This window comes from Podarcis filfolensis (assembly GCF_964270895.1).
Source record: "Podarcis filfolensis genome assembly, chromosome: 10".
In the NCBI taxonomy this organism is placed as follows: Eukaryota; Metazoa; Chordata; class Lepidosauria; order Squamata; family Lacertidae; genus Podarcis; species Podarcis filfolensis.
The window spans coordinates 6,789,998-6,800,533 of NC_139612.1; the positions used below are offsets into that span (position 1 = coordinate 6,789,998).

The 10,536-nt window shown below is 44.2% G+C and overlaps 1 protein-coding gene across 1 annotated transcript in view; it reads right to left on the bottom strand.

Moving 5' to 3' along the window:
• Positions 1–4,141, bottom strand: part of ORC5 (origin recognition complex subunit 5) — a 143,215-nt gene extending 139,074 nt beyond the window's left edge. Inside the window, exon 1 of the mRNA XM_083575243.1 lies at positions 4,072–4,141. Coding sequence (XP_083431369.1) covers positions 4,072–4,108 — 37 coding nt within the window. The 5' untranslated portion in view covers positions 4,109–4,141. The remainder of the gene's footprint in view (positions 1–4,071) is intronic.
• Between the last annotated feature and the right edge of the window lie 6,395 nt (positions 4,142–10,536).

Here is a 10,536-nt window from a genome sequence, read left to right on the forward strand (position 1 = left end):
GCGAGAAGCCAAGTTACAGGGAACTAGGCAGAGGGCCTTCTCGGTAGTGGCGCCCTCCCTGTGGAATGCCCTCCCACCAGATGTCAAAGAGAACAACAACTACCAGACTTTTAGAAGACATCTGAAGGCAGCCCTGTTTAGGGAGGCTTTTAATGTTTGATGTGGTAAAAAGGTAAAGGTAAAGGTACCCCTGCCCGTACGGGCCAGTCGTGTCCGACTCTAGGGTTGTGCGCCCATCTCACTTAAGAGGCCGGGGGCCAGCGCTGTCCGGAGACACTTCCGGGTCACGTGGCCAGCGTGACAAAGCTGCATCTGGCGAGCCAGCGCAGCACACGGAAACGCCGTTTACCTTCCCGCCAGTAAGCGGTCCCTATTTATCTACTTTCACCCGGGGGTGCTTTCGAACTGCTAGGTTGGCAGGCGCTGGGACCGAGCAACAGGAGCGCACCCCGCCGCGGGGATTCGAACCGCCGACCTTTCAATCGGCAAGTCCTAGGCACTGAGGTTTTACCCACAGCGCCACCCGCGTCCCGTTTGATGTGGTACAGTATTTTAATTTATTTTTTTTGGAAGCCACCCAGAGTGGCTGGGGAAGCCCAGCCAGATGGGTGGGGTATAAGTAATAATTATTATTATTATTATTATTATTATTATTATTATTATTATTATTATTAAAGTGAATGGGAGGCATGTGAACAAGAGGGCTGTTAGATCCAGCAGATATGGAGCCTCCTCTGACACATCCCTGGAACATCCTGTTTCTGCCCTCAGACCATGGCTGGTGGCAGAACAATGGCAGCAAAGCCTTCAGTTGCTCCACTGGGGAGGATTCCACTTGTGGACATCATTCTCTGTCCGTGGAAAGAGAGAACGGGCACCTCCTACCACCCCTCAGGTACTTTCCCAGGGAGCATATGATTGCTCTCAAAGGGTTATTGACAACATATTGCTATTACAAAAACGAAACTACCAAATGGCCAACTGCTCCTTTTAGGATATAATAAGCTGCCTTTATATCAACTGTCAAATAAACTTTTTCTTGGTTGGTTCTTCCCCACATTATCTCTACACATTCATTCTCCCTTAAACCCTGTTTCAGAGAAGCCAACTTAATAGCAGGGGGTTGCCCTCTCAAAAGCAAATGCCCCACCTTTCAGCAATCTCTTCATTGTCATCTCCACTGGTTTTATTGATGTCACTTCAGTCCTAACTATTTTTCAAGACAGGTTTTCATTTAATATGGGCTCCTCCTTTTTCTAGACCTCCATTTCCTGCGTTTACCCAGCAACCATCTGCATCTTTCATTCTATTTCTGGGAGTGTCCTTTGGTTTGTGCTCTCAGATTTAAGCCAGTGAGACTTAACTGTCAATTAAATTAACTTAAGATCAGGGTGCCAGTCAAGTCAACACTTCCCATTGCCGTTTTATAAATACATCTGGGCACTGAACTAATGTCACCCCAACAATGAAATCATAATAGGCACGATGGCACATTACGCCAAAATTGTAAATAAAAATTCCAGTCATGTTGTTGATGTGCACAACTGAACCAATATACAAAAGCAGACACAGATGCCATTTCTCATAATGGGGAAAAGAAATCTCATCAAACATGCTCCTTTCATAGAATAGGGAAGGCTAAAGGGCCAGAAAATAAAAGTATAATAAAGAGGCAGAATGGAAAACTTAAGGCTTTTTGATAAACAGCAATAGCTCATCAGTGAAGAGCCCCTCTGTTGCTATGGCAATAGGAATATTGCTCAATGGGCCTGTTGTATTTTTTTACACTCTTTTGCTCCTTAATACTTTGTTAATACACAAGCCTGAAGATTAATACTATGTCGATTTTGTACGAGTGGCATTCACTACTGCTTATAGTGTGGTCTCCAGTAAGACAAGCACCAATTTTGGCTGAGAAAGAAAAAAGAATTATAGTTCTGTTTGCGTGCAGGAGAAAGTATGTGTGTATGTTAAAGGCTAAAATCACAGGCAGGTGGCTGAACCAACACCAGAATATAGCAAAAGTGATCAAAGGTTCATGAGAGTGGTCCTAATTGTGACCGACAGCATCCCAGGGATCTGCCCTAGAATCTCTATCCATTATCAGGAATCAATCCTGGCAGTGGAAAAAGTATCATAAGGAACAGCAGGCATATATATATATATATATATATATATATGCATTATTTATGTGTTGCTTTATAAGAAAAGTCTGCTGTGTGGCTTAAAACATAAAAATGATCATATTTACAATAAAAGCGGGGGGGGAATTGCAACTGTAAAATCGAAGCAGTCAATTCAAAACAGAGAACAAGAAATAAAACCATGGAGCCAGGTCAATTTAAAACAAGAGAGCAGAGAAACCATCCCATTTCACAGAGCTAAATAATGAAACCACTACATAGTTTTAAAGTCCTGAGAACTAAACAGGTATCTCTGCCTAGTACTAAAAACAAATGGGAGCAGGTGCAAGCTGGGCAACTCAGAGGAAAGCATTCTACTGAAAAAGCTCGTTTTCATGCTGCTACCTGCTTTGAAAAGGTCCTAAAATGGTGATCTCAATGTCTGGGTAGCTAGATGGAAAGAAACTATTCTCCAGACACTGAAGGGTGCAGCTCTGAAGGGCTTTAAAGGTCAAAATCAACACTTAATAGTCTAGAAAAGTGCCAACAGGAGGCAGTGATCACTACTGAAGTCCTCCTGGCATAATACGTTCATGTCCCCCATAGTCTCAATTAGTACTCCAGCAGCTGTAGTCTGTACCCACTGGGATTTCCAGACTATTTTCAAAGGCAGCCCCATAATCAGTGCACTGCAGAGGTAACCAAGGTGTGGATCACCGAAAACTGGTCTTAGGGACGTAAGAAACCAATAGATAACATGAGCTTATACAGCTTCTAGGCGATGCTGTTTTCCCCAAGAAAGACTGAGGAACATCTCAGACCTAGTCTATGTAGACAGAAGAGTCTATAGCACCCAGAGATGTCATGGCAACCAAAATAGCCAGAGCTGTTTGGCATAGTGATTCGATGTTATTAGGTTGTCGTATGCCATTTAGTCAGGTATGTTTTATTTCCTGATATATTACAAGTATTTTTATCCTGCCTTCCCACCAATAATGTCGAAGGCAGTTTACAGGAAAATAATAAAAGCAAGCCATTAGAAAGGCACTAAAACGTGGCAAGTGAAACAAAGCACTTACAGGTAACAGCAGACAGAGCTAAAACAACTTACAAATAAAGCCATAAGGAGCACAATCATATTAAGAACTGGATGGTTCCATGGTCCCACCATGAACAATGGCTGCGATGCCCTACCAGTAACATGGACACAATGTTATGTGTTGGGATGGGCAATCTGTCAATTTCTGGTTTTTTTAGATTATTATTTTTCCAATCTCAAATTTGGTTCTCCACATTTCCTCACCAGTTTTATACATGTGTCTGTCTGTCTATCTATCTATCTATCTATCTATCTATCTATCTATCTATCTATCACCTCATTAAAATTCATAAGCATGCTAGTACTAATTTCTCCTGAATTACACATTTTTGTGTTCAATTTTGTCTAAAGCAACCCAGCCATATGAGCGAGATATAAATAATGTTTTTGCAAACAAATTCCCTGTGATACAATGCATTTTATGTTATTTTCAAGAATGAATGCATTTCTTATGCACTTCCTACTATATGCATTTTTGTACATATTGCATGGCTGAAAGACTGCGCTGTAAAATTCAGAGAGATGCAGTTTTTAGAATGACTCTGTTTCGGTTTGCATTTTGTTTTGGAAAGTACAGATCAGGAAGCTTTACATTTAAATGCAAACTGAATCAAATTTCTCCCCCACCCCTTTCAACATACTTCCAGCAGCAGAGTTGAGAATAGCTGTAGAAACAACCCCTAATATAGCAGCATCTACAGGCGCTCCCACAATTATCTCAGCCAACCCCACTGCCACCCACTGATCTCTATGTTGCAGACCATCAGTGCTACAATCACACCACACAGCTGCCAACACCTTCTCTTCCACACAATGCACAAACATGTTGACTGGAAGAGTCTACCTTACCGGAGGCCTCCCATGGCCCAGAAGGATCACGACACATGTGTGCAGTTGCAAACTTCGGGTATTTCCCTAGCCAGGGATCTAAATCTGCGAGCTGCCCAAACGTAGTCATTGCCAGTTGAAAATAACCACCCTGATGTCAATGAAAGGGCTGGTGTCAAAGAGGAAAGGGCAGGCTGCCATTCCAGTCACAATAGTTGGCCAACTTCATAGGAGGAATTCCACCTATAGAAATCACAGGAATAATAATAATAATAATAATAATAATAATAATAATAATAATAATGGTTTATTATTTATACCCCAGCCACTCTGGGCAGCTCCCAATCAAATATTAAAAACACAATACAGCATTAAACATTACAAACTTCCCTAAACAGGGTTGCCTTCAGATGTCTTTTAAAAGTAGGATAGTTGTTTATTTCCTTGACATCTGACAGGAGGGCGTTCCACAGGGCGGGCACCACTACAAAGAAGGCCCTCTGCCTGTTTCCCTGTAACCTCACTTCTCGCAGTGAGGGAACCGCCAGAAGGCCCTCGGCGCTGGATCTATGGAGAAAAGGTTCAGAATCAGATGCCTCCACCATCCAGCCATGGCCTGAGCAGTCGGGCACCTGCTGAAATCCACCACAGGGCAGAGCATTCACAACGGACTTCTGGTACTGGGCCTATTCTTGCATCTCTGACCATACAGGGCTAAAATAAATGAGATGCAGGAAATCCATGATCATTCTGAAGACATAGCGCAGGCTTCCTAAACCTGGTGCCCTCCAGATGCTTTGTACTACAACTCCTTTCTTCTCTGATCTGGACCTGGAGGATATTAGGTGGGAGAAGATTGAGACATAGTATTGTAGCCCCAAGTCATGTATATATGAGACTTGTGTTCGCATGATGAGACTCCAGCTGTTGTGCAAACTAAGCCTTCTGGAGCAAAATACACATCACTATGTCTCCCTCCCCCCCCAAAAAAATGAGCATAAAACCTTCATCCCCCGTTAATCAATTATATGCAGCATCCTCAAGGCACAACTTAATACATCAGTACAAGAATGAGAAACAAAAAAATGTCAAATACAATAATATTCAACTTAGGAGGCTTAGTTTGGTCAGAATCAAGTACACACTTCCCAAGTTAACTCTAAATATATTACTTATTGTTGATGAGCCACCACTATAGCTGCTAGAGGGCCGTGAAAATTTGTGTTCCAGGCTTTTTAGACTCATCTACCCATGTAGACCAAAGGGGCGCATGGGTTACCAGGTGTGTGTTTTTCCACCAGCTCTCCTAACCCACTACAGTGGTGCCTTGCAAGACGAAATTAATTCGTTCTGCGAATTTTTTCGTCTAGCGAATTTTTCGTCTTGCGAAGCACGAAATCCCATAGGAATGCATTGAAAATCAATTAATGCGTTCCTATGGTCAAAAAAAGTCCAAACAAAGCCAAATTTGGTACAACAAGAGTTTATTAAGTGCTCTTTAAAGTCACACATACTGTAAAGAGCATTTCAAAATTCAAACCCAGAATTTTTTTAAAAAAACAGTAGAGTGGCCCAATGGTCACAGAAAATCATAAAAATGCAGAAAAAAAACACACAAGCTTCCAGATTCTTGCAAACCCCTCCCCAACACCAAGTCCTTGAATTCCAAACACCCCAACCCAAAATCCAACCCCCCCAAAAAAAGTTTTAAAAGCTTAACTTACCAAATGGCTGCAAAAGAAGTTTTGGAAAAGCTTCAAAAATCACCAAAGTCTTTAAAAACCTCAAAAAAGGCTACTATGTACACTGCGTTCTATGAGTTGCTCCTCGAAGTCAAGTCGCAACTGTATTAACGGTGTTAAGAAAAAGGAAACAAACTTGCAAGACGTTTTCGTCTTGCGAAGCAAGCCCATAGGGAAATTCGTCTTGCGAAGCAGCTCATAAATCGGAAAACCCTTTCGTCTAGCGAGTTTTCCGTCGTGCGAGGCATTCGTCTTGCGGGGCACCACTGTACTCTGACTGGAAGCAACTTTCAAGGGTTCACCTGCTACTCAATTCTTTTAACTGGAGACACCTGGGATTGAACCTGGTACTTTCTGCATGCAGGGCACTGCAATGCCCTATCATTTCTCCCCATTTTGCCGACCACAGAATAAATTTTTAGAAGAGCAGAGCAATTATAATGTTCAGGTATGAGTGCAGTCAGCCTGCAATACTGGCATTACCAGTCAACCAGAAAGTGAAGAGGAAAAGTTAAGAAAATTGTTGCTAGGGATATTATTACCCTGTAACTTCCTAACCTAACTGCTGTCATTGCCTCACTACTATTCATGTTTCTAGTGCTGCTGCCAGCCATAAGTAATAATAAGTTTTCAGAGGGCCTGCCAAGCCCGACTTCTGTCAGGCAGGACCTAAGTCAAAGAGAAACATGCGGAGGGGAAACAAAGCAGAACAAAGAAATCACCTTGGGGAAGAATTGCTACTGCTTTATTCCGTTTAAAATGACTGAGGTGGTTGCAAATTCTTAATGCTAATGCTAAAGTTGAAGCCAATTCTTCAAGGCTGGGGGGGGGGGGGGGAATTGAAGCAAGTTGCTGCCAATGATAAGAGACCCTAAGAGGGCAACTCTTGGATAAACATGTGCCTTTCCATAGGGCATGGTTATAAAGTGACCGATTTGTAGTGATTGTTTTTCTTTAGAAAGAGACTCTGATTTTGTGCTGTTCCATGCATTGTGTATTCCTAAAAATTCAATATGAGCACACATAAATACATTGCTATAGACTTTGTCATTATGAAGCTACTATTTTGCTTTGGAGAGGGTGTGGGGCTTACAATCGGATCCAGAAATAAAAGTATTTACCTTTAAATGGATCTGTTCCCATACTGTAGTATTTGTCCAGTGATCATTAGCAAATATATAATCCATAAAACCAGATTATAAACCAATAAATAACTCATAAACCCAGTCCCAAATACTGAGCAGGATTATTTATTGACACTAGCAGAGCTAAGAAAATATTAAATGCTTTGTTTACTTCACTCCAATAGTAGCAATGAACAACACCTTGCTATTTGGGCCTAGAAATCAGCTGGGTTTGTGAGTTGTTTTTGGTGAATGGTCATTTAAATCTGGTAGCTCCACATTATTTCTAAACTGGGATCCTTTCACTAGACTCAGTTAGTGGTGTAACTGAAAGAACAAGTCAATATACAGTCATATTGGTCCAATGGTCATAAGTACCAGGACTACACTCAACACTTCATACTCAAATGCTCCTTACTGTTCACTAATATCAAAGTCCAGTGTCAGGTCAAACAGACAAGACAGAGAAGGGAAGAACTTAAGATACACCATAAAGTTAATTATCTTTACAAAGACACTAGGGACACACCTTCAGTTTATAACTGCTTCACTAGTAAATCTGGTGAAGCTTTTGATATGATCGCCCACATCTTAGACCAGGACAAAGCACTGTTTTACACTAGTACCAGAGGTAGCGCTGAAGAATACAGAATACAGTGGTACCTCAGGTTACATATGCTTCAGGTTACATACGCTTCAGGTTACAGACTCCGCTAACCCAGAAATAGTACCTTGGGTTAAGAACTTTGCTTCAGGATGAGAATAGAAATCGTGCTCCGGCGGCACAGCAGCAGCAGAAGGCCCCATTAGTTAAAGTGGTGCTTCAGGTTAAAAACAGTTTCAGGTTAAGAACGGACCTCCGGAACGAATAAAGTTCTTAACCCAAGGTACCACTGTACTGTTCTGTCTCCTGTCCTTTTTCACATCTACATGAAACTGCTGGTAACGTGAAGTCTAGTGTCGTTCATATGCAAGTGGCATTGAACTTTGCCTCATTGATTGACTAATTGATTGATTGGGATTATAGACAGTTTAATGCAGTGGTTCTCAAACCTTTTTTCTTTAGGCCATGCTTTCAGAATAAAAATTTGCTCACTCCACACCAATTTTTTTTTTTTTGAAAACAAAAAGAAACAGCTCCTAGCAGTGCTTGATTTATAACACAGAACACAACTACTTTATAATATGATCACGGGACATCCAGAAAGTATAAAACAACGCAGCTACATAAGACCACGAGTCATTCCCAAAATATAATATAATCTCTCCCCCCGCCCCGCCATGCTTGCCATCATCTCCTGCCACACCCTTTGAGAACCACCAGTTTAATGAGTAAAACCTCCCAGCCACATTTTATCATTTTTGAAACAGTGTCTGAGGTTGGTAAGAGACAGATGGGGATGCACAAATTTGTGCTTTCTTGGATGGGGCAGCCCTCCCGTAAAAGAATCCAGGTTTCCTGCCTGGTGGTGTTCCTGGACCTTGCCTTGAGCATAGATGCTCCAGTTGCAGCTGCAGCCCAGAGCACCATTGCTCAGCACAGGCTGGTGTGTCAGCTGTCTTCATTTCTGGAAAATGCTGATCTGTCCATGATGACACATGCCTTAGTCATCATCATACTTCGAATGATTGCAATGTTCTCTTGTGTGGGGCTGCCTTTGAAGAGTGTCTGGAAACTTTAAACTATCCCGGAATACAGCAGCCAGATTGTTGATCACAGCTCATTATTTGGATCACATGACTTCCATAATGAATTGGTTTCACTGGCTTCTGATTCGTTTCCAGACTGGGGTATCTGCCATATGTCATAATATATTATGTGTGCATCAACATAAATACATAGAAAAGCCTCTGTCACCATCACTGGAAGTGTGCTTGGCTGAGACCTTATCTGTCACTGTGCTTAGGTTCACTTTACTTATGTATTTATTTTGGTATTTTTATACTATCGTTCTGGGCCAAAGGCCTTCTCAAGGTGTTTTCAGTGAAAATCATAAAATCAGTTTAAAAGAGTTAAAGCCGTTAAACTAACCAACACAGCACTGCGGCTAAAAGCAGCAGCACTTAAGCACTGACCTAATTCCAAGCAGTTTGGAATAGTCAAGTCTTTAACCCATGATTGAAGACAACCAGAGAGGGAGCCAGACATGCATCTGATGGGAGGATTTCCACAGTGATGGGGCCACGGCTGAAAAGGTCCTGTCTCTTGTGCCCACCAGCTTGCTGGTTCTCAAGAGCATGACATCTGTACTGATTTCAGAGCATGTGTAGGTTCTGTAGGTTGTCCTTCAGATAACCTGTCTTAAATTTGAGTCTCCACAAATTCTGAATTATGGAGAGCAGCTAGACAGAAGAGGGTTCTTCCCCTGGGCAATTACCACTCCGAGGGGTATTACCACTTGGCACCACTTGAATGCTTCATTTTGTGCTACAGTTGTCGGTTGAAACCACACTCACAGGCTTCCCTGTGGGATTATCAACTTGTGCTCACCAACCCCAAAGTTCTGCGCTGTGCCATGAGATCATTGCATTCCCACAGCCATCAGGAAGGGCAAAAATTTTGTCCGGGTATCCAAAGATGCTTCCTTTAAAAAATATATATCCTGCTGTGGTAAATCAACCAAATGTTTTAATGCGTTTTGACAGCCGTTTTAGAACTTTGTGCTCCTAGGCAGTGGCGTAGCGTGGGTTGTCAGCACCCGGGGCAAGGCAAGTAATTTGCGCCCCCTAACCCATGGATTTGCGCCCCCTAACCCGTGGATTTGCGCCCCCTAACCTGTGGATTTGCCCTAACCCCCAGATGTTGCGCCCGGTGCGGCTGGCCCCCCCTGCACCCCCCACGCTACGCCACTGCTCCTGGGGCCATTCAGAAGGACCCGGTTTCTGCCCCCCCCCCCGTTTTAGCATGTCCCCCCCCTCTTCTGTTACCAGTGATTCAACAGGTGCAGCTGTCCCCCATGGTGGTGATGACAGAGAGGCAGGCATTGCCTGTTGAGCATTTGGCGCCTCACACAGGGTAAATTTTATAAGTGCAAAATTAAATGTTATCGGTGCGAAATGTATTAGGGAAAAATTTGAAGGAGGAGGGGAAAAAAAAACACAGGCTGAAACTCACCTATCCTCTCGGCCCCCCCCCCCCGCATATATTAAATATATCCCTTTTCTCACTGGGCCCTCGACACGTGCCGTCCTCCTGTTGCTCCCGCAACAGAGGGAGACGAGGGAGGTAGACGGAGCCCCCCCGCCCCCCCCGCGAGTGAGGGGCGCCTGCCCGCTTCACCCCCCCCCCCGGGCGCCGGGCGCGGCTGCGCAGCAGCGAGGAAGCCGGGCTCTCGGGCGCCGCGACGGAGCTGCGCTAGGGGGAGTGTTCAGTGCACTTGTCGCGCGCGGCGGCGGCAGCAGCACCAGCAGCACCAGCCCTAGCTCGGCGGCGGCTGGCTCCCTCGACTCCCGGGTCGGCGCCAGCCAGCAGCGAGCAGGGGCGCTTCGCCGGGTCCCGCGGGCTCGGAGGGAGAAGGAGGAGCCTTGCTGGCGATGCCCCGGCGCCCGGGCGCGTGAAGCGGGGCTGGCGCTTTCGGCACGCGGCGGGGCGCGTCTGCCAGGGGCTCTTCTCGGCCACC